We start from the raw sequence: 23,681 nt of genomic DNA on the forward strand, positions 1-23,681 counted from the left end.
TAAAAGCTTGACACTGAAATTAAATTTGAATATTTGAAAACATAACTAAAAAATAAAATAAAAATTGGAGCAATTAGGGTATCTCATGATTTGAAAACTTTCCTCTGGAATTTTAGCAAAAGTTGTCTCGTTTATTTAGTTTCTTCTTCACAATACTAAATACTGTTTTGAAATTCGTACCATATGCTCTAACAATTGATATGTTTGAATATGATTTTAATTATATTGTAATCACATGCTTTATTTTTTTAATATAATGATTTAGAAAGTTGTACAGTATTAGTTAATTAGATTCAATTTTGACGATGGTTGGCTCAGTTGACCCGTTTGACCAATTTCAATATCACACAAATTAATTTACCTAATTCATACAGAAACATAATAAATATAAAAAACAAAAGATCTATTATAAGGATAAGATGTCCCGGGTTCGGGTTCAAGTCGGGTTGTGGTCCGGGTGAACCGTTACCACTTACCAAGTTCCATTTCAGGCGCGTGAGAAATTGGACTCCCTTCTGAATCACTGTTGACAGTCGTTGGCTCGTTGCTCATTGTTTGTTGCTGTAGCTTCGATTTCACTCCTCCCTCTTTACTCTCTCTCTCTCTCTCTCTCTCTCTCTCTCTCTCTCTCTCTCTCACACACACACACACACACACACAGACGCACTGCTCCCACCAAATTCGCCGATCCCGTTTTTCTCTCTCTCCAGAATCCTCGAGTGAACCTCCATGAATTTCGTAGGCATTTCAAATCTCCGGTTCATCACCGTCACAACGCTATATTTGTTCCTAGCATTAGTATTATTGGCGATTGACTCCACCGACGCCTCAATCCACGTGTACGATCGAGATCCATTCCGAGAAGTCGGCAATGCTTATCTTGTCTCCGGGGGTAGCGAAGGTCTAGCCGCATCTCGCATCACAACTCCGCTCCCGCGTCATATACCCTCGCCCAATGCCAATGACGGTCGTTCCTATATCGGGTATGATATTGTTTCCCTATCGAACATCAATTTCCATGCCTGCTCGATGTCTGTTTGTGTATATTTGTGTGTCGGTGTGTGATTGATAGCAACTCAGATCTGTGGCAACATTGGATCAAAATTTTAGATTTGCTCAAGTACTTGGAAGTATATGACGCTTTTAGTATGTTTCATAGTGAAATTTGCAAAACTGATTCCAAATTGCTTCTAACTCTTTGCACAAGAAGATCAAGAACAGTTTTACAATATATCATAGCTAGAAATGTTTATTTGATGATATAATTATAAGCAATTAACTTCTCCCTCACTCCCTTGTGACCACAGGAAGAAACTAATCACATTAAACGGACTTATGACACCAATACCACCTTCCGTGGTTGTACTGTAGATAATAGTAATCAAACGAGGCAATATCTTGACACTTATATAAAATAGATGGAAATATTGGTGTTATATTATGGAAATCAAAGACTATGATGGCTTATGAACTGAAATAGTTTGTGGATGAATCCAAATAAGGGATGTTTAAAATTCAAAACACCCATCTAGAAAACCATCTTATCTAAAAGATAGAAATAACTGACTAGGATTATAGGCAAGAAATAGCAACACATTCTCATTGGTTTGCTTATTAGTTATTATAATTCCTACTTTCATTTTCTTCGTACTAGAACATTCTGCTTTGAAAATTCTACCAAATTATAGCAATGTCTTCAATATGCAAATCAAATTTACTGCTATAACTGGATAGATTTTCTAAGTATAACATCTAATAACAAAAACAGTTCAAAATAAGCTATCATTGGGCAGATTTCTCAAAGTACAACGCCTTAATAAGAAAAAAGAGATTGAAAGTACAATGCTTTAACAGAAATACACAAATAAACGAAAGTACATTGCTGTTTCTTTAACCCTCTCAGAATCTTATTTTGTCAAACACATACAGATTTCAAAACATCACATTTCATAGGACTAAAGAAGCTTCATCCAATCATTCAAGAACAGCACGTCGCACGGGATTAGTACAAGTTATAATCTTTGAGGCTGCAGACCGTGATAACATTGGTGGGTCTGCATACGGAGGACAAAGATCCATTTGTTGCACCTCTGATCTATCTAAAATTGAAGGCTGCAAACAAGGAGAAGTCATTAGAGTCCCATCTAAAAGAGACCCAAACTGGCCTGTAACTGTCAATGTCTACTTTCGTGGACAATCCACAACTGCACAACTAAAAACCACAGAAGCTTACATCACAAAAACCGGAATGTACAACTTATTCTTCATATCATGTGACCCAACTCTCAAAGGAATGACATTAACTGGTCAAACCTCATGGAAGAACCCTGATGGATACTTACCTGGAAGAATGGCTCCTTTGAAGAAATTCTATGTGATCATGGCTATTGCTTATCTTCTTCTTTGTGTAGCCTGGTTTTCTCAATATGTGAGGTTTTGGGATGATGTGTTGCAACTTCAACATTGGATTAGTGTGATTGTTGGTGTTGGGTTGTTTGAAATGACACTTTGGTACTTTGATTATGCGTATTTTAATAACACTGGAACAAGGCCGGTTGTGATTACAACATGGGTTGTGACTGTTGGAGCTTTAAGGAGAAGTGTTTCAAGGTTGCTTATGTTGTGTGTTTCTATGGGGTATGGTGTTGTGAGGCCTACACTTGGTGGGCTTACTACAAAAGTCATGCTTCTTGGGGTGACATACTTTTTGTCAACTGAGTTGTTGAATATTACTGAGTATGTGGGAGCTATAAGTGATAAAGCTGGAAGAGCTAGGGTTATTCTTGTCCTTCCTAATGCACTTTTGGATGCCTTTTTGATCATGTGGATTTTCACTTCTCTTTCAAAGACACTTACACAGCTACAGGTTAAGCATATTCTTTTATTTATATGGGATAATGAGTATGTGGCTATTATGCATATAAGCACCCAAAACGACGTAGTTTTGAATAAAAAAAGTAACATTTTTGGTTTTCTATAATTGGTGACTATTTTGCTAATAGTAATTTTTGATTGGTCCACAGGCAAAAAGGAGTTCTGTTAAGTTGGATACATATAGGAAGTTCTCAAATGCATTAGTAATTACAGTTGTTCTTTCAGTTGTTTGGATCGGATATGAGGTATGTATTTTGTAGATGCTTTACATAATAGACAATCAATTATCTTTTTATTTTTGCGTATTATTATAAAAGTCTATATGATTTTGATAAATGATTTGTTGTTGAAGGTTTACTTCAAAGCAACGGATCCTTTCAATGAGAGATGGCAGAGTGGGTGGATTATCACTGCATTTTGGGACATTCTTGCATTTGCATTGCTTTGTGTTATCTGCTATCTGTGGGCCCCATCGCTGAGTTCTCAAAGGTACATTACAAATATTATTATATTTCATGGAATGTTTATATGAAAATAGTTAGGAGTTAATGTGAAAAGTGTTGAACAGATATGCATATTCAGAAGAAAAAGGTGAGGATTCTGATGGAGAAGAAAGTGAAGCACTTTACAGTGGAACACCTAAAGGTGACATCAGCTTAGTCAACCAGGAAAGACGAGAAAAGAATGGTCAAAATGTGGTTGAGTTTGATTTAGAAGAGGATCATGATGCAGAAGAAGGCAAGAGAGAATGAATAGTCACCAAATTGTATTCATTTGTTGTACAGATTTAATGCCAAAAAAAGAAAGAAAGAAGTAAACTTTCAACATAGGGAGAGAGAAAAAAAATGCAACATGCTTTTCGGCTTATCGTGCTTTCACTTCACAATGTTGTCGAGTTATTTACTGTTTGCTTTACTCTCTAGTGTGGGTTCCATGTTAAGTCATTGTTGAGTTGAACTCTGGTTAAGGAAGATTGAGTCTATATGTTTTTTTTTCAAAGTTTTGTTGTTTGCTCATATGATGATTATGTACAAATAGCCTTTATTCTTGTATGCTACTCATGGTATGTTCTTGTGGGTTTCACTTATGATCAAAGACAACCAAATTGACAACTTTGCTTGGTAGCAAGTGGTTGGTTATTTGTAATGCATTTAATGGGAATTGGATTAGGGTTGAGAGTTAGATTTATGTCAGTGAGATATTGTAATATACATCTAACTAGTTTGAAACTCATGTCGTTGAGACAAAATTATGCTACAGGCTTCCTATTCGAGAACTCTCACTAATATAACTATTATGATGAAGGTATCGTGTGATTTGTTAACTTAGTAGACATCTTAACAAGTTGAAGCCAAGGGGGTGTTTGGTTCATAAAATGTTAATGGAATAAATCTTTTAAAGATAACAGAAGTTGAAAAAAAGTCAAATGAAATTGCATGTGTTTAACCATCTGTTTGGTTGGCAAAGAATGAAATGTAAACAAGCAAATGATTGCATGGAAACTAGGAACCATAAGAAATGGGGACATTAAAGGGTACAAGTGTATTTCGAGACCCAAATAATTGATCCATAACATGTATTTCGTACTATGGATTGATAATGGACAACTTTCGGTAATGTTTATGACATCTATTGGTCAATAAAGTATTAACTGAGAACTATTGATTGAAATACTTCTAGAATGAAATTGTTTGAAACATGAACTATGTTACATAATGTGTTTTGGTATAATTAGATGTAGATTGTCTAAATGACAAGATGGCTAAGTACATTACATAAATGAGAAATATGGTTTATAGAAATGCTTGGAAGTATTCCACAAGTTATTTGGAATAAGATTTAAGTATTACATGTATGAGAATGGAATTTTAGGGACTTAAGCGTTAAAAGTGGTCAAATCTAATAGTTTTTATAAAGGATACAAATCTCAATTCATAAGTGGTATGACTATTGGAGGCTACACAGCATGCGAGCTAATGTCCAAGTTGCATAGAAGCTCGTAACATCAATATGTCGCATAGAGAGGAAGTATGTCACATAATGTCATATAATATAGATCGGGTCTTCATACCGATTTGTAATAAAATTTCCAGGTGTTAGATATAACAAGATTCTAAAACCAAAACCAACATAATTATGACAAAACAAGTAAAACAAGAACCGATCAATTTTACCTGTTATATGTAATCATATATTTCATAAATGAGTAACATATACAATCAAGAAACGTGTATTTTTGATTACTTGATATAATGTGGTTATATAATTGAAATAAGGACAATGAGAGAAAGAAAGAAAGCAAGGAGAATTTGAGACTGAGGAGCACAATAAGAATAAAGTGACATATACAAGAAGTTGAGAATATATATGAAACTATTTATTAAAATGTATATTCTATAAATTTGATAAACAATTTCCTAATTTTATTAATACTAGAAGCTGTTAACTCCCCACTTCGCTAGGGACGCAAACATGTTTGTTCATTGTCGATAGATGTTTAGTTTTGGAAACTTTTTGGTTCACCATGATATTTCTTTGGGTTTACATGACTAACTTCAATTTATATCATCATATGAAAACGTATTATATGTGACCAAAGTTATATGTGAGAAACGTACATAAAAATAAACATGAAAGTGTGCACAAAATTTACATCGAAACGTAAAGAAACTTAAATTTACAATGTAATCTTTAAATCTTCGGTATATAGGGACTGTTTTTGTAATTTTTATAAACATATGGACAATTTTTGTTATCTTTAAATTTTCGGTTATATAAGGACCGTTTTTGTAATTTTTATAAACATATGAACAATTTCTTTAAACTTTAAATTTTCAATGAACCATTTTTAAACATATGAATCGCTTCTGTAATCTTGAAATTTTCAATTATATAGGGACCATTTTTAAACATATGGATCATTTTTTAAAAAAATATTCACATATTTTCCATAAAATTTAGAGATACTTTCTTTTTAATTTATTTTTTATATAAGGATCAAACTTACCAACATCTAAAATTTTTGTAGCCAAGGTCCGAAAGTCCTGCTTTGCTTTTTATTGAAAAAACGTCATAAATGGTCCCTGTGTTTTCCCATTTTGAAGTTTAGTCCCCGTGGCTTAAAAATCTCATAAATGGTCTCTGTGCTTTCAAAACTTTTGATAGATGGTCCTTATTGCTAACTCCGTTAACTTTTGTCCGTTAAGCGAGGGGCATTTTCGTCATTTCACACCATAGGGACCATTTATGATATTTTCAGTTATTTTTTTTTAAAAAGAAAAAACTAAATATAATTATTTAATATATAAAATATCTCTCTCTCTCTCTCTCTCTCTCTCTCTCTTTCTCTCTCTCACTCTCACACACACACATAACACATATACATACATTAAAACCAATACTTTCCGGTGACAGAAAGGTAAGCTACAACCTTGACTACCGATCGAAGAACGACGATGCGTGGTACACCTCCCGCGTCGTTCTCGAAAATGGAAAGCGGTTGCACGTCAAGTTCAAGGATTTCAAGTTAGGCGACGTTGATGAGGTATTCTCTATGGGTAATTTCTCCAAACACGATGAACTGGAAGAATTTCTCCGTCGATTTCGTCCGGTGTCCGTGCCGGTCGAGGAGAACGAGTGCTCCACAGTGATCGAAGGCATGGCGGTGTGTGCTACTTATAAAGTCGATGGATCAATTCGATACTTCGACGCCATTGTTGATGGTGTATGTATCTTACCTGTAATTTAGGGCAAATACGCAGTTTTCAATCACCTGCTCGAACAAGTAGACAATCACATTCTATTCTCACTGATCATTTCAGTATCATCTTCGTCCAATTTCGATACCTTTATCTGACATAAATCATACCGAGACGTTAAAATTCTCTCGTTCCATTACTCATCTGTAGCCTTCTTGTCCCAAATTGAACTCTCTTCTTACTTAATCTGAATAAAACTAACTAGAAGAAGAAGCTTCTGTATAAGAAATCACTCACCAATCACCACAACTTCCGAATTCATATCAGTAGATAGACAGATTCGAAAATGCATATTACTAGTTCTGTTTTGTTTATTTAGGCAAGCAATTGTTCTTCCCATTTTGTTCATAATGTCTGTATATGTGTTCTAAGAGAGAGAGAGAGAGAGAGAGAGAGAGAGAGAGAGAGAGAGAGAGAGAGAGAGAGAGAGAGAGAGAGAGAGAGAGAGAGAGAGAGAGAGAGATTTTATATATTAAATAATTATATTTAGTTTTTTCTTTTCTAAAAAAATAACTGAAAAGATCATAAATGGTCCCTGTGGTGTGAAATGATGAAAATGTCCCTCACTTAACGGACAAAAGTTAACGGAGTTAGCAATAAGGACCACCTGTCAAAAGTTTTGAAAGCACAAGGACCACTCATGAGATTTTTAAACCACGGGGACTAAACTTAAGAATATGGGAAAACACAGTGACCATTTATGATGTTTTTTCCTTATTATTATATAGAGTAATTTTATATCAAATTAATCAATAATATTACAAATATAAATGTTAAAGACTAAAGAGGGACTACTTTTGTAATTCGTTCATAATTTATTTGGCACTCTTTGTTGGGACCAAGTATTTCACTTTCGCCACTTCAAAACTCACTGTTCGTTTCCCGCCTCCTTGAACACATCTCCTTCTTCCTCAAGCCTCCACTCACTTTCCGCTCTAGCTCACACGCTAATGGAGGATTCCGCCACCATCACAGAATCTTCACTCCTCTCCAAGCTCCAATCGTCTTCTGATCTCTCCTCCATCCACCAACTATTCTCTCTTTACCTCCACCCCTTCTCAGCCATCATCAATAAACCCAATAAACAGTCCAAAGCTTCAAAAACTAATGCGGAAACATCAACTATCATCCGTTCGCTCGCCAAGAAATTCCTTTCATTCCTTAGCAAATCCTTATCTTTAATCCCGAAACGCCTAAATGAAACCCCCAAAATCGATTCTTGTTACGCATCCGAATTGTTTGAAGCGTACAAGCTTTGTCTACGCTGTTTGGAATCGGTTGCTTCGGAGCTGTCGTGTAAACCCCATTCCGTTCAGATCCAACGGGTTCGGTTGATACATTGTTACGAAAATTGGGGGAGATATGAAGATGCACAAAATGAAGGGTTTTCTGTGCTCGAGTTTATTGGGAAATTATCGGATAAAGGAAGTGTAAAGTTAAAGCGAGAGGTTATCCCGGAACTAAGAAACGAGAATTGCGACAAGGAGGTCGCAATGTTGATCCTGGAAGTAGCTGTGACCCTTATTAAGTGTGTTTCAAATGGTAGAAGCAAAGACAAGGAAGATTATCCGAGACTACTTTCTATGGTCGATGAAATCCAACCATGGTTGAGGTATAGTGCATACTTGCAATTTTAATGTTTATAATTGGATCATGGATAGTTGTCAGCATGCTATTGCGATGATTTCATCAACACTGAATTGAGCAGTAATCATCTTTCAACAACACCAAAGAAGTGAAGTTATCTTGAAGTTATTCTTTTATGTATTTAGCAGCTAGTACATGACTCTTTGCTTAAAGCCATACTAGGATGTGCAGACACAATTCCTTGTATCTAAGTGCATCAACTGTAGGAATTTTATCTGAAATGTTAGGTTGTAAACATGACAGGGTTGTTGATGTGGATGCATATGAGAAGCTGCAAAAAATGCTTGTGACATATCTGAATAAATGTACATTGTTTCTGGTTGGAGAACTTGCAAGCTTTGATGGGAGCCTTGTCCATAGATTTTGTGTTTTAACATTTTCAGAGTTTAGAAAATCGTCCATGAATGATCAAATGGAAAAGGTGAGATGCCATTTTTAACACCCACCTCACCAATATCCTATTGAAGTTTAATTGGTTTTATGTCTTATATATATATGCTCTCTCTGCAGTTTGGACATAGGATATGCAGTTCAGTTTTTTCCCAACTGGATGATAAAATTATGTGCAGGGTAGAAATACTAACCTGTGTGTTGGATGCTATGGCTCATGAATGCAAGGTAATCTTCTAACAATTTGTTGTGTTTGCTTCAATGTGCCATTTTGCTAGGATAAAAAAACTCTAGAGTATGTTAGGTTTGAACAATGCAAGATTATATTAGTATTTAACTATTTATTGAACATAAAAGAAGAAACTAGACTTTGATATGTGAACTTTGCTTCATTCTTTTAGCCCATATGAAGTTACATCTGAGTCAATGCCTCCTCAAAAAACAGAAGTTGCCTACTCTATGATGTGATAAGCAACTTACTGGTGGTGCACAAGGGCACATGCCTAGAAAACCTCCTTAAAACAAGAAATTACCTAAATGTACAACAGAAAGAAAGTCTCTATTGGGCCTATATGAAAACATAAGTTACCAATAATATAATGACCAAAAACGAGAACAAAACATCCATAAAACTATTTTTACCAAAACCTTACCTTTGACAGAATTCTCTCCCTATATTTCTTATTTATGTGATCTTCAAAAGATTGATATGTTAAGTCCACTTTGGATAAAGATACTAGGAACTACTGTTAATGAAAATCATAGTTTTGAACCACATAAAGATCACAGAAAATTAGTTGAGATGAATTTGTTACTAATCTACAATCTGACTTATTTCTTTTTGTAAGAAAATTAAAAAGCCTTTGGAAAATGATGTTTTTTTTTTCTTACTTACAACATGAATTTGTATATAGTCAACTAGAAGAACAAGGCATTATAGTCCATGCATTGTTGTGGCATTTTGTTTGTTTCTCATAATGGTAATATTGTTTTAATTTATATGCACTAAATAGGAATTTGCTTTATTCTTTATAATTATGATTGGCAGAATGGCAAGGACAAGTCCCATGTAGAGTTTTTGGAACTTGCAGAATATTGTGCCATCAAATGTCGAAATTCAAATGTTGATTTTTGTAATGCAGTTGCAACTCACTTCGACAAATTAGCAACTGAATTTTCTCAGGTACTTGTTAACATGTCATTTTTTTACTTGAACATGTAACTTTTATTTTTTCCAGTTTTAGTAACAGTTTGTTTTGTAGGTCAATCTATCACCAGTTGATTTGATAATGAGGCTTTATGCTATCACATTGTCTATGAGCGACTTGACTTCTTACACAAATGAGGGCAACAACAAGATATCAAAATCTGGAAAGGACATTTTGCTTAAAGTGGAAGATCAGCTACAAACTTTAAACACCACAGATGGATTATTAACGCAAATGACCTACGTGCCCTTGTACTTTACTGCATTAAAGTTCTTGTGTGGGCCACTTTCTGAGCTGATTATCTCTGAACGAAAAGATATACTTTGTGGACTTGAAGAAGTCTCTTTTTCTATTAAGCTACCTAATATACAAGATGCTTTCCATCAGTTTGGACTTGTTTTTCTCACTTATCGGTAAGTCTATTGACATTTTCTTTAATCCAATTCATTTTTACATGCTAATTTAACAATTAACAAACTTCTTCTCTTTAATTAATGAATGCAGGGCATCTGAAAAGGAACGAGATGTATATGAGGACAACAGGCGAACTGTACTTGCTGTAGCTGCAGCTTCTTTCACACTCTCATTTGCTACACAGAAAAATGTCAAGGTTCTTTTTTTTTTTTTTATTTTATTTTTTATTTTTTTAAAGCATCACAATTACATATTATCTTATTTGTCTTCTTGATGAATGATGAGTGCAGATCGAAAGTATATACTGAGGTTATGTTTGTCTTTACTCATTGCAGGAGAGCACTAAATTTCTTAAGCATCTTATTTCAGCAGATTGGGTCAAAGTCAATGGATTGCAATATCTCTTTGCCACTCTACACAATATTGGTATAGTGTTGTACAGAAGCAATAGATTAAAAGAGGTATTTTACATAATGTACATTTACCTTTTGTATACTACAAGTCTACAACCACAGTTACATATTTTGTTGTTTTTCTTTTTGATGAATGTGTTTTGCATGTAGGCTACAAAGTCATTCAAATTATGTTGTAAAGCAGCATGGAACTGTGTATTACACTTTTGCAAGACATTTACTTCAAGTAGAGATGGATTTTCCAGTGATCTGACAGAGGATACCATAGTTGGTTTTGTCACAGAGGCATGTGCAAAAAGTGCTTTTTTGTTGGACATACTTTATCAGTGTGGTAGTAACAAGATAAGTAAGATTTTCATGGATTGTCTTGGAAGTTGGTCTGTTGGTCAAAGCTTGTTTGACCAGATTCCGACCCCTATAGCACTGATTAAACAATGGGTGAAGGTGAGTTACAAAAAAGTGTTTTTTGAATTTTGATATATTACTTTACATCTTCTTTGCTATCTGATTTCTTTTGTTTGCAGATTCAATGTAAACAGATAAAAGACACTGAAGCTGAGCATATGATTCCAACCATATATTCTCTGATGTCATCTATAAATATATCAAAAGAAGCTTTTGGCATCTTATTGGAGCAGGTTCTCTCTATCTCTCTACCATTTGTAGTTTTCTATGAACTTCTTTTTATTTAAATATAAATGTTAAGATCCATTACTCTTTTGTTCAGGAGCTTGAATCGTATAAGGAAATGAAGTTTCTTAATCCAACATTATGTAAAACAATGCAAATGACTATCACAAACATTCTCTTAGAAGAGATCTACAGTACAAAAGATAATTGTTTACAGAAATCAAGAATTCTCATTGCAAACGCAAGGGAATCACGAGCACATGGAGTTGAAGGCCTAAATGACTGCAGTAAATATTTATCTGAAGCAATATCTATAATGGTCAGTGACTCAATTTGGCTTCTACTTTCTTTATGTTTTCTTATTCATGTTTGATTCAACAATTTCTTTTGCACTCATGGAGCCAGAGTGACTATAAGAGCAAGGATGACAGTGGTTCAGCTTGTTATGTATTAGCCGAGGCTTACTGCTTGCATGCATTATGCACCCAAGAGGCAGATCCAAACTCGAAGGTTGTAGATTTTTTGTTCATATATCTTTTTATGTATTTTTATCATATTATTAATCTCTTGTTTCCTATTTACTTTTCAAACAGAATTTTATTCAAGATGTTGGCAATGCCTTAAAGCTATGGTTGAGTCAAGAACATTTCCAATCTGATGAACATGCTCAAAATACTCTTATCTTGCTATACCATGTTGCTGATTTTCTATCACTTAAGGTTCTTTTTTTTTGTTGTTGGAGTTTATAATTATTATGTTTATTATGGTGCCTTATTGTTTATTATCTTCTCTTATTATAGGGCTACATGGAAGATCATTCTAACATATACGAGACAATGATCAAAATTATTACATGGAAGAATATACCTTTAAACAAGTGGTTGACCATGCTTTGGCAATCCAGAAGCCTTAGTCATGCACTTTGTGCTTCACCTGTGAATGATGCATTCATCATGACATTGTCAAATCACTGTAACTTGTCAAAGTCAATGGAGTTCTGGATAAGTTGTATGAAGGGATCAAAATCACTTGAAGTTGGATTTCAACAGAGTTTGTCACTCATTTCTACTCTTTCCTCTCCAGATTCTTGTAAGCGTAATCATGCTATCCAACCACATATAACAACTGATGAGGTCAAACAAGCTGCTTCTGATCTCATTGACAATGTATGCTCCTTGGATATATTATATATCATGATCTCTGTGATTACATATAGAATTATCTATACATATGCTGATGTTTTATCCATTATCACTTCTTGTTTTAGGTTCCTCTGTCCACCAACTCATTGTTCCTTGCTGCACATCTCTATTATGATTTGGGTGAAAGAATGATAGCACAAGGTTTAATGATTGAGGTATGATGATTTGCTCTCAAATCTTGTATATCATAGATGTTCCATTCGCATATTGTGGTATTTTTTGCTTCTGCGTCTCTTATTGCCCCGACTTGTAATACATATGCTGAAATCTACAATAATTTAATGGAACTCTCTTTTTTGGCTAGTCTATATAGGTTAACTGGAAAATATACAACCAGTTGTGTTTGCACATGTGATTTGTTTATGCATGAGGCCAACTTTAATGGAACATGATTTTTGTGATTTGGTGTTAAAATGTACTCTAATCACACTTCATTTTCATCACCAAAATGGTGTTAATGAAAAGTAACACACCAATTTGGTGTTTTCCTGTTCACTTCACACTAAAAACATCTTGTTGGTTTATAGTCATGTTTGTTTGTTGCTAGTTTCTACGTCTGTTGTGTATGAGTAATTGGCATTGTTTCATTAGAGAGAAATAATTATTTTTTAGGATTTTTAGTTTGGCCTCATATCTTTACTCTGTCTATGAAAAAGTGTCTTGCTTAATTCTACCGAGACAATCATTCCCATTCACCTAAAACTTAATATCTTTTGACGAGTCATCTCTTTTCTTTAGGCTCTTTGTTATGCAAAAGAAGCTCATCGTTTGCGCACCAAACTTCTTCAAAAAAGTTTTATGTACTCAATAGAGCAACAAAATGACATGGTTGGTGTTAATGATGGGGACACCATTCAGAAACACAAATATGTCCTCAAGACTTTCCACATGCATCCTTCAGTGGCTACATCCGCTTGGTCATCTGAGAAAGGTTCTTTTGACTTTGAGGACTGTGTAGTAACCCCATGGAATGTACTTCGAGTTTATCTTGAAAGCACCCTTCAGGTATAATTGCCAACCTCTTAGACTCTTATTATAATTACATTGAAATATGTTTCATGTTTGTGTAATGTAATTCAGATAGGAACCCTTCAAGAAATAGTTGGAAATGGATCAGAGGCTGAATCTCTTTTACTGTGGGGAAAGAACATTGCTACTTTCCAATCCTTGCCAATCTTTATAGTTGGATTCTCTTGTGTTTTGGGTACACACTTCTTTCCTTTTGTATTCTCTCATATATGTTCAAGCTACATTTGTTTAATTCACTCAATGCAGTCAATAGTTATCCAATTGAAAATCCATTATATATTTTTCCAGGAAAGCTTTATGGTAAGCAACACCATTGGCATTTAGCTGAAAAGGAACTGGAAAGTGCCAAACATATGTTGGCTGATAGCTGCAGGCTTGTTTCTTGCTTGAAGTGCAGATTAGTTTTACAAGTTACAATCAATCAGCAACTTGGTGATCTATTCAGAATCCGTTTCAAGAGCACTAATAAACTGTTAGAGGGGTTGTCAAAAGCTGAGGCTTTTTATAGGTCTGCTACAGACAAATTGAAAGTTTCTGAATGGAAAAATTGTGTTAGTGATTGTGAGGAATCAAGTGCAAGAAACACAATGTTCTGTGATGCACTTTCGATTGGTGAAAATCAAGCAGAACAAAATGATGAATCCCAAATTAATGGGAAGGAAACCATTCGACCTAAAGTAACTAGGAAGAGTAAGAAAAGTGCTAAGCCTTTACCTGAGAAAAATACGACTTCCAGAATTACTAGATCATCTAAACAAAGGGGTGAAGTTACTTGTGTTTCTGGTGAAGGAAAGTGTTGGCATTGTCTTCCTTCTGAAGTTATGAAATCCAAATCGTTGACAAATATTCTACAAATGAAATGGGAGTGCATTCGCAGACGCCTTTTGCTTAGACTACTCACTGGGATAGGTATGATAAAAATAACCTGAAAACTTTACCTTTTTGTCATTATAGAAATGGAGAAAGTACTCATGTAATTTGCATAAGCCACTGCATTTCATGTTCACATTTAAAAAATAATTACATGGGCAGGAAAATGTTTGGGGATTCGTGGTGAAATTCAGAGAGCACATGAAGTATTTATGGAGAGCATATCTGTGTTAGTCCACAGAAGCACATTTCACCAACCACATTTCTCAGTTTCCATTGCTTTCTTGGCTGAGTTGATTGAGAAGAATGTAATAGGAGATGTCTTTGCAGTTGAGCATGCATCAATTCTGTATAACATATGTTGGTTTTCACTAAAAAGCTTATGTGACAAGGGTACAAGGTATTGCTACACAATCACATGCTATATTTCAAGCCTACTAGATTGTTTTTTGGTATTTTATACAATCAGATTCAAGAAAACAATTTCTTCTCAATTTGATTTGTGAAAAAAGCTGCTAAATGAATTCGTATTTCTTATGAAAAGTTGCAGCTGTCTTTTTGATTTCACTAATGCTCTATCTCTTTTGCTATTGTTTTTCTAGGCACGATGGTAGTGACATGTCAACGATTCCCATAACAACAATTGTGTCTGGATTGAAGTCATCCTTTATACTTTGTCGCGAGGTTCCTGTGCTCTTTCAAAAGGTTATACCTTTGTCCTTCCATTGTTTTGCATTTCTTCTTTGAAAAATCAAATCGAAGGAAGTTTATTGGTTCATGAATTGAGAATTGACAAATTGATGAAGAACAGAAATTAGGGTTTGATGAAATAGGATCAAACAGAGAAAGATCGAAAAGAAGAAGAAGATGAAATTAACTAATTGATTACACGATTAACACAATCTAAAAGATTGCCCAGGGAATCTCCCTCTCTCTCAGCCGAAAGCTTAAGAGCCAATACAAACACTATCAAATTTCTTGACATCCCCATACTTTGACATTTCTCCGTATTTATTATAATCCTAACCAACCTAGATGAATTTACTGTTTTACCCCTTATTGGGCCTTCTAGATATAACTCTTGCTTTAATAGTATTGGGCCTTCTAGATTCCTATCACAAATTCTTTTAAGAGGTCTTTGGAGATATTTCAACCGTATACACCTCTATGATGTTTTGCATATATGCCATATTAGATATTGATTATTGTTCGAATTCAATGGTTTCACTACAACAAACTTCCACATTCTAATTATGTTGTTTTTTGCCATTGATAATGACATCACAGGTTTCACGGTTGCTTGCTATGTTGTATACACTTTCATCTTCAAACAATGCATTGTCCATGTTGTCATCTTCCAGCAGTGTTCTATCAGAAAGCCAATGGGCATCATTTTTCCATCAAGCATCACTTGGAACTCATCTAAATCATCAATTGGTTTCTCGTATTGGAAAACACAAAGACCAAAACACCACCACTGATATTCATGTAAGTATTTTCAACAAAAAATGTCTTTGTTGCAATTATAAATTGTTCATATGTTGGTGCCTTTTCTATTACATGTTACTTATCTATGTGGTGCACTATACCATGTCTTTAGTTAACGAATTTATTTTATTCTTCCATCTAAGTTTGGATATAGTATTGATTATGAATTTAGCTTGCAAATTGGCAACTGTTAATTTGCACATGATTTTGTGTCATATTTTTGTTTTCAGGGTTTGCTTAGAGTGGCACCAGAATCCATTCTTGATCTTGAGGGATTTGTATTGAAGTTTTATAAAGGTCTCCCCTGCACAACGATTATCTGTATTAGCATGCTTGGAGATGATTACACCACCTTGTTGAGAGAATTATTGCCCTATAATCCCTCTACTCATGCTTGGATTATATTGTCTCGTTTGAATTCTGATACAATACCTATTATCACACTTCTGCCTATTAATTCAATCTTAACAGGTAACAAAACTTGTTCACAGTTGTTCTATATAACGTGCTTTTGCACTAATCTGATGTTTGTTTGATACCTTTAGAAAGTTCAGAAGGCAATGAAGATTCAAGTTCCAGTTTCTTATCAAACAAAAAGAGTTGCAACAAATCATGGCACTGCCCTTGGGGGCACACCATTGTTGACAATATCGCACCATTGTTCAAAACAATCTTGGAGGAAAATTACATATCATCTTCAGTGTACCCTTTGGAGGATACTAAAAAGAACAGGTCATTATGGTGGGGTCAAAGGAGAAAGCTTGATCAATTGCTAGGTGATCTTCTGAGGTGAGGAAGATTTACGTTTTTTTTTCTCCTAAATACAGTTTTAGTTGGATTAATATGAAAAAGATAAATTTCTTATTTCTTCAGAGACTTGGAAGATTTATGGTTTGGGCCTTGGAAGGTGTTGCTTTTGGGGGAGTTTTCAGACAACAAGCACATTGACTCTGTACACAAGAAATTGATGAATGATCTGAAATTTGAGAGTAAAGTTGATGTACATGAAAGCATTCTGAAAGTGATAATCGGAGGTGCTGGGCCCCATGTTGCCTCTCAACATGAGGAATGGGTATCAGAGATGATGATGAAGAAAGGATGCTATGTTGGTGGAATAAAATGTGAAGAAAGAATTGACACCTTATCTTCCTCTGTTTCGGAACTGATATTAAATGCAATCCGTGAAATTGAGGAAGAAGATAGAGAAGCTGTGATATTAGTTCTAGACTTTGACATCCAGGTAATCTATTTTCTATGAAAAAGACATGAATGCCCTTCTCATGTTCATGTTTGTCTGTTTTGATATGATAACATGTGATGTGGGTTGCAGATGCTACCATGGGAAAATCTGCCAATACTAAGAAACCAGGAGGTGTATCGCATGCCAAGTGTTGCTAGTATTTGTTACACATTTGATAGATGTTGTGAATATGAAGAAAAGTCTGCATTCTTTCCTATGATTGATCCACTGGATGCATACTATTTGCTGAATCCAGGTGGCGACCTTCCTAGCACCCAAGCTGAATTTCAGCATTGGTTTAAAGATCAAAATTTGGAGGTAACACATTTAATTTAACCCTTTTTGTCTTTTTATAATCTTGATTCTTGAAATGATTTCATTTTAAAATCTAAGCAGGGGACAACTGGTACTTCACCTACAGTGGATGAACTGAGCATGGCCTTAAAAAAACATGACCTTTTCATGTATTTCGGCCATGGAAGTGGTATGTATGCCTTTCATTTTTTTTAAAAAAAAAAAAATACCTAATTGTATTATTATTGATATGGTGATATAATTAGGAGTGCAATATATCCCGGGTGATGAGATACAAAAACTTGATGGGTGTGCAGCTACACTGTTAATGGGGTGCAGTAGTGGATCTTTATCTTTAAACGGATCATACAGCCCAAAAGGAGCCCCGTTGTATTATCTATTTGCAGGATCACCTGTCATAGTTGCCAACTTATGGGAAGTAACAGATAAAGATATTGATAGATTTGGTAAGGCAGTTCTTGATGCTTGGATTAAAACAAGATCAAGCAGCTCAACAGATTGTGCACAATGCACTCAAGTTTCAATTTCAGACAGATTAAACAACATGAACATAGTAGATGATGATGATGGGGATAAAAGAAAAGGGGGGAAGAAGAAAACATCAAGAAAGAAATCTGTTAATAATAATAATAGTAATAGTAATTGTAAACATAGACCAAAGATTGGTTCGTTTATGGGACAGGCTAGAGAAGCTTGTACACTTCCTTTTTTAATTGGAGCTTCGCCTGTGTGTTATGGTGTTCCTACGGGTATTAGAAACAAGGATTTGTGAGCCTTTCATTTCATTTCATTGGCTTTTGTATTCTTTAGTCTGTATGAGCAAAGCAATATTAGAATGTAAAGTGAAATCTGTATTTATGTATCAATATGTACCAGACGAATCAAAATATAATGAAACAAGTACAGATAGATCATTGTTAGTTAAGAACGAAATTTGATGATGGTGGTAAACGGCCTTGTAAATATGGGGTGGTGTAGGATTCTATCATGGGAAGGGAACCTATGGATTTTAACTTTCTTATGGAAATGACTTTTCTAATCTCACTTGAGAATGAGATAATGCTTCTAGCTAACTAATAGAGGATGAATGGTACAGGACAGATAATTTTGCCGTTGTTTCATCATCTTATTTGGTATGTGAGTATTTTTAAAGTACATAAAAAATTAGGGGATATTTTCATTTAAAATTAGATTATATAAAAACTGTATGTTTTTATGAGAGGAAGATAGTCTTGGAATCTAAAGTTTTGGATTATATTTGATATTTTAAAATTAAATAACATTGTTTCCCATTAGTTTATAGTTATTCTAAAATGTAAAAGTGGTGGTGCTAAACAAACACCTTTTAACGCTACATGAAGTGGTAGTGTAACACCCAAAATCAAGATGACGTGACAAACCCAACACCACTTCCTATAACCGGTGAGTATGTAGTGACTTAAGTCCACCTAGATTGACCTTATTGACAACTAAATCTTAAGTCGGTTGTCACAATTGAATTAAAAGAAATTAGAAATTCCTTCGAAACCCACTACAGGTCGCCCATTTTCCTTTTCTTTTCTATTATTTTTTGTTTATAACTCTTTTTTAGATAAACAACATTTTGTAATTAATTTTGTTTTATTTTTATTATAAAAATAAACAAAATACACTAAAATACGTAAAATAATTTTGTCTATAAATACAGATCAATATTGATATATTTTTTAAAAAAAATTTAATAAAAATTTTATATTATCTATATAATCTTAAAAATAGTTAAAATTGAGTTATAAATTGAAAAAAAACATGATATATAGTTTGTATAATATAATAACTTAATTCTAAATAATATAAATGTTTTGTTTGGGTTTGGTTATTGATGGGTGTAAAAAATTGGGTTTAGTTGGGTTGTGTATATTAAAAGGAAAGAGATTATTTTTTAATGGATAGTTGGGTTGGTTTTGATTGTGAATGGGATAGTCTTACAAGACATTAAAAAGGAGAGAAATTCTCTCTCTCTCTCTCTCTCTCATGTGAACACCATTTTGTGATGTTGGTGATGATGTAATGTTACAAAATTAATTAAACATTCATAATAAAAACTCAAAATTATTAATCAGTTATGATTGGTTTCTTTAAGTTTTCTTCACGACATTCTACATGGGACAATCATTAATGAGATGTTCTCACACGTGGCTCGTTCCTCTATTATATCAGTGGCCTAATTCACTAATTGGTTAAATAATGTTGGTGTCTTATTTTTCTCCAAGCAGAAGATGTCTTCGACTTTAGTTTTATCTATCTTCATAGCAGACAACGAGATTCTTTGTCTTGGAAGTGCAAATTCGAGTTGGGAAGAAGCAATCACAAAAAAACTCGTTGTCTGCTATAGAGATAGATGCAACTTTTTTCCAAGGTGTTCTTTTGCTATATAGATAAGGCACCAACATTATTTGACCGATTCGTGAATTAAGTTACTGATATAAATGAAAGACACGCCAAATATGAAAACATTTCATTAATGATTGTCCCATGTAAAATGTTGTGAACAAAACCTAAAGAAACTGGTCATAAAGACTAAATATGTACAAAAACATTAAAGACAAAACATAAAGAAAAAAAATAAGTTAAATGGTCAAATGTGCACAAAAAAATCAATGATTAAATATGTACAAAATAAAAAATATATTATCTTATTAAGTCATTTTTCCTAAAATAAATAAAAACATATTTTTATTGTTTATAAGTGCATATACAATTAACATAAAAAATGGAAAAGCGTAAATTATATTAAAATGAGAAATCTAGTTGTAGAGATTTTGATTCTTAAAGTATCTAACATACAAACGTTTTTTAAATCATAATTATATCAAAATTTTCCATTGGAGTATAAGATGTTGAATTTCTAGGGTTTTTTTTTTTCTAGAATTTTTTTTATATTATATTAACAAATAACTACATTAACTGTTTATAAATTTTATAAAAGAAGATTTTGAAGCTAATTAACAAAATACCAATATGGGAGGTGTTTTATCATCATTTGACCATTTTTAAACATTTATACAAAATTAGTACACTTCTTGCCAAAAGGCTTAGCCTAGGTGTTTTACCTCTCTCTAGCAACTCTTTTGACTAGCTCACTCAGAGCGAGAGAGAGAGCACATTGGACCCCGTTACCCATCAAGGTAACTGTAACACTCAACTTTATGGTGATCTGTAATATACTATAGTCTCCACTATTTAATTTAATCAAGGTTGTAAAAATCACTCAGCGGTCCACTAACGTAAAACGATTAATCGGATTAGGTGAAGATTAATTGGGGACCCTAAATTATTTAAAAAGTTAATATATCCTAAAAAAATAAGTACTTGAAAATTTTAAATTTTAAAAATTTGAAAGTTTTAGTAAAGTATTATAAAATTTAAAAACTTCAAATTTTGATGTAATATTTGAAAATTAAAAATTTTGAATTTATTTCAATATTTCCAGCCTATGACCGCCATACCGAGTTTGACCAATTTTGACAAATTTCCGCCAAACAACCTAATCGTAATCAGTTCAAGGCCACCAAACGATTAATTGGTCGCCAATACCGATTTCTGCAACACTGAATATAATTAATTTGCCTATTGCTAATTGTTATCAATGAAACCCTTAGATCACACAAAAAATTAACCTAATTTGCATATGTACTTCTTAAGTTTTCACAAATATATACACGCTGATTAGTTAACATGTTGGATCAATATGGTTGTATATGAATGAAAGTGGGTCCAAAACCGGACCTGGAATTGAAGGATTATAAGAACCGAGAACTGGACCGGTATACAGTAACCAGTTCCTGTTTGGTTCCAGGCATCGAATTGGGTATAGTGGGTATGGAACCGATTGGAACCAGAAATTGCTAATTGGAACAAGATTCATATATTAGACCAGAAATAACCAGAAACCCGTAATTGGAACCGAATTCGTATATTATTTTTCACAATAATTTAATGCCATAAATAATAGAATTTTCATATTTTTTGACATTTTGCCTCTCTTACGTTTTTGCCCCTGATTTTGGGCTTGCCCCTGTGTGGGCATTTTCTTAATCATCATCTCCAGTGTTCATGGAGCTGTTGGCATTATGGATGAGCTTATTTCTGGTCTTGTTTTTGCTGTTAGTTGATGGTTATTTTGTAATTGTTGGTGGGAGTTTTATGCTACACCTTGACCATTTTACCCGAGCTCGGCGATTTTGGTGTGGGGCTGTTTGTTTTGGTGCAGGTTAATTGGTGTTTTCGTTACATCCATTTTCAGTTTTCTGGTGCATTTTGCTTTCAAGGTTGCTGGTTGGTAGATTTTTTTTGTGTTTTTGACCATTTTACCCTTTTTGGGTTTTATCCTCTTGACTTTAGGCCTCTCGTTGTTTGGTATTAACCTACTCATGACCTTGCTTTCGACCTCTATCAAATATAATTGCATCATTTGTTTCTTGTATCCATTAATTATAACTTAACACATTTGATTTTTTTTCATAGTAATGTAACTAATGGTAGTCTTACAAACTGATGCCACATTAAGGTATAAATAACAATTAGTTAAATTTATTTTATTTTGAATGTTGAGCAACAAGTTTTGTTAGCAGTTTCCATGTATATATCAGTAAACAAAAGAAACACAAGTTGAGAATAGATGGAAGATTTAACACTAATAACAAATATATGCAACTTTGGCATATTTGAACAATAAATCTTGTTGGGAGATGGACAAAAAAGATTAAAAATCTTGAAAAATAACAAGAACAATACAAGATCAGTTAACAAGATTACTAGAACTGAAGACCATGTTCTCTGGCTGCATCAGCAAGCGCCTGAACACGTCCATGATAAGGATAACCACCTCTATCAAATGCCACAGCTGTGATCCCTTTCTCAATGCATGATTTTGCAATTGCTTCCCCTACTTTTTTAGCCACATCCTGACACCAAATAAAAACTCAATAATCTCAACTCTCACAGCTTTTATGATCCATGTTAAAAAAAGGATAAGTTTTGTTGAAAATGATATACTTACAATGGTGGGACCAGAGGTGTAATCAAACTCCTCAGAGAGTGGTTTCTGCATTGTTGAAGCTGATGCAAGAGTATGCATTTTGGTATCATCAATCACCTGAACGTATAGATGTTTGTTGGATCGAAACACACATAATCTTGGTCTTTCTGGTGTCCCTTCCACCTACAAAAACAACAACAAAAGAAAAGGGCCTAGTAAAAATGGCTGCAATGGGAATTGGGAAATAACAGTTCCTCCATAAAAGTACTTCATCTGGTTCAAACAATGGAAGGCGTCAACAAATAATATGAAACAATTTGAGTTCTTACAAGTTTGGTTAGAACAAATGAACAATTGTTCATTTCTTCTTCTTTGTTACGTGTGTTTATCATTAAGGCGGAAATTAGTTGAACTTAAAGAGTTAGGGTTTGACATTGGATGCCAAAATGAGCATCGTTTATACTTCAAACAGATTCTATGAGATACACACAAAAGTGGATGAAGATATTGGAGATTACAACAAATTATACAATTAGGGATACCTGGAACACGAACTTTCTGTTTGATTTAAGATAGACTAATAGTAAGCGAAAAATCTAAGCTAATTAGTAACTACTAAAGGATAAAAATTGGGACAATAGTATAGACCTGGAGGAACTAGGGCTAGAAAGTGGATAAAATTGACCTTCTTACGGAGACGAGCATGGCGAGCTTGTCTGTTATCTTGACGAGTTCTGGCCTTGGCTTCTACAACCAGAGAGGTTCTTCTCGGCTGAGACGACGATGATGATGCTATCAATGGCGTTTGAACGAAGAGCTTCTGTTGCTGATGAAGATTAGAATAGGAGCAAGTGCTCTGTAGAAATGATAGCGAAATCGATGACATTGTTGCCTTCCTCCACAAACGCCTCTTCTTCTTCCTTCTTCTTCTTCTTTCTCTATAACACCTGCTCAACAGACGAAGATAACGTTTTATTGAGCAGATAGACAAAGCACCGATCTTTTAGCAAAATGGTCCCTTGACTTTTCTCTTTTTTAAATAAAACCATAAATTGTATATTTACATGACATATTGTATCCTTTAAACTTCAAACCATAATATTTGATTTTTATAGGAGCCCGACAGGTTTTTTTTTTCGGTTAAACAGATTTGATTATATTCAAACAAGTTTTTTTAACAGCT

The 23,681-nt window shown here is 34.0% G+C and overlaps 3 protein-coding genes across 3 annotated transcripts; 2 read left to right on the forward strand and 1 right to left on the reverse strand.

Moving 5' to 3' along the window:
* The first annotated feature begins 569 nt into the window (after positions 1-569).
* Positions 570-3,957, forward strand: LOC111878304 (uncharacterized). Its single transcript, XM_023874812.3, has 5 exons — positions 570-983; positions 1,930-2,866; positions 3,024-3,119; positions 3,227-3,363; positions 3,443-3,957. Exons 1-5 carry the CDS (start codon positions 730-732, stop codon positions 3,624-3,626), a joined length of 1,608 nt encoding a protein of 535 aa, XP_023730580.1. The 5' UTR covers positions 570-729; the 3' UTR covers positions 3,627-3,957.
* A 3,501-nt stretch (positions 3,958-7,458) lies between these two features.
* On the forward strand, positions 7,459-18,429 carry LOC111878317 (separase). Its single transcript, XM_023874831.3, has 26 exons — positions 7,459-8,244; positions 8,523-8,700; positions 8,790-8,897; positions 9,718-9,852; positions 9,932-10,290; positions 10,382-10,487; positions 10,627-10,752; positions 10,855-11,148; positions 11,229-11,342; positions 11,432-11,653; positions 11,740-11,844; positions 11,928-12,053; positions 12,135-12,500; positions 12,602-12,691; positions 13,275-13,541; positions 13,617-13,740; positions 13,854-14,474; positions 14,598-14,835; positions 15,038-15,140; positions 15,723-15,923; positions 16,154-16,394; positions 16,469-16,712; positions 16,797-17,163; positions 17,254-17,481; positions 17,560-17,647; positions 17,724-18,429. Exons 1-26 carry the CDS (start codon positions 7,583-7,585, stop codon positions 18,248-18,250), a joined length of 6,240 nt encoding a protein of 2,079 aa, XP_023730599.1. The 5' UTR covers positions 7,459-7,582; the 3' UTR covers positions 18,251-18,429.
* Positions 18,430-22,128: 3,699 nt separating this feature from the next.
* Positions 22,129-23,450, reverse strand: LOC111878312 (50S ribosomal protein L18, chloroplastic). The gene is made up of 3 exons (XM_023874825.3): positions 23,184-23,450; positions 22,520-22,681; positions 22,129-22,424 (listed from the first exon to the last, which is right to left on the reverse strand). Exons 1-3 carry the CDS (start codon positions 23,382-23,384, stop codon positions 22,275-22,277), a joined length of 513 nt encoding a protein of 170 aa, XP_023730593.1. The 5' UTR covers positions 23,385-23,450; the 3' UTR covers positions 22,129-22,274.
* Between the last annotated feature and the right edge of the window lie 231 nt (positions 23,451-23,681).

This window comes from Lactuca sativa, chromosome 5 (assembly GCF_002870075.4).
Source record: "Lactuca sativa cultivar Salinas chromosome 5, Lsat_Salinas_v11, whole genome shotgun sequence".
Taxonomy (NCBI): Eukaryota; Viridiplantae; Streptophyta; class Magnoliopsida; order Asterales; family Asteraceae; genus Lactuca; species Lactuca sativa.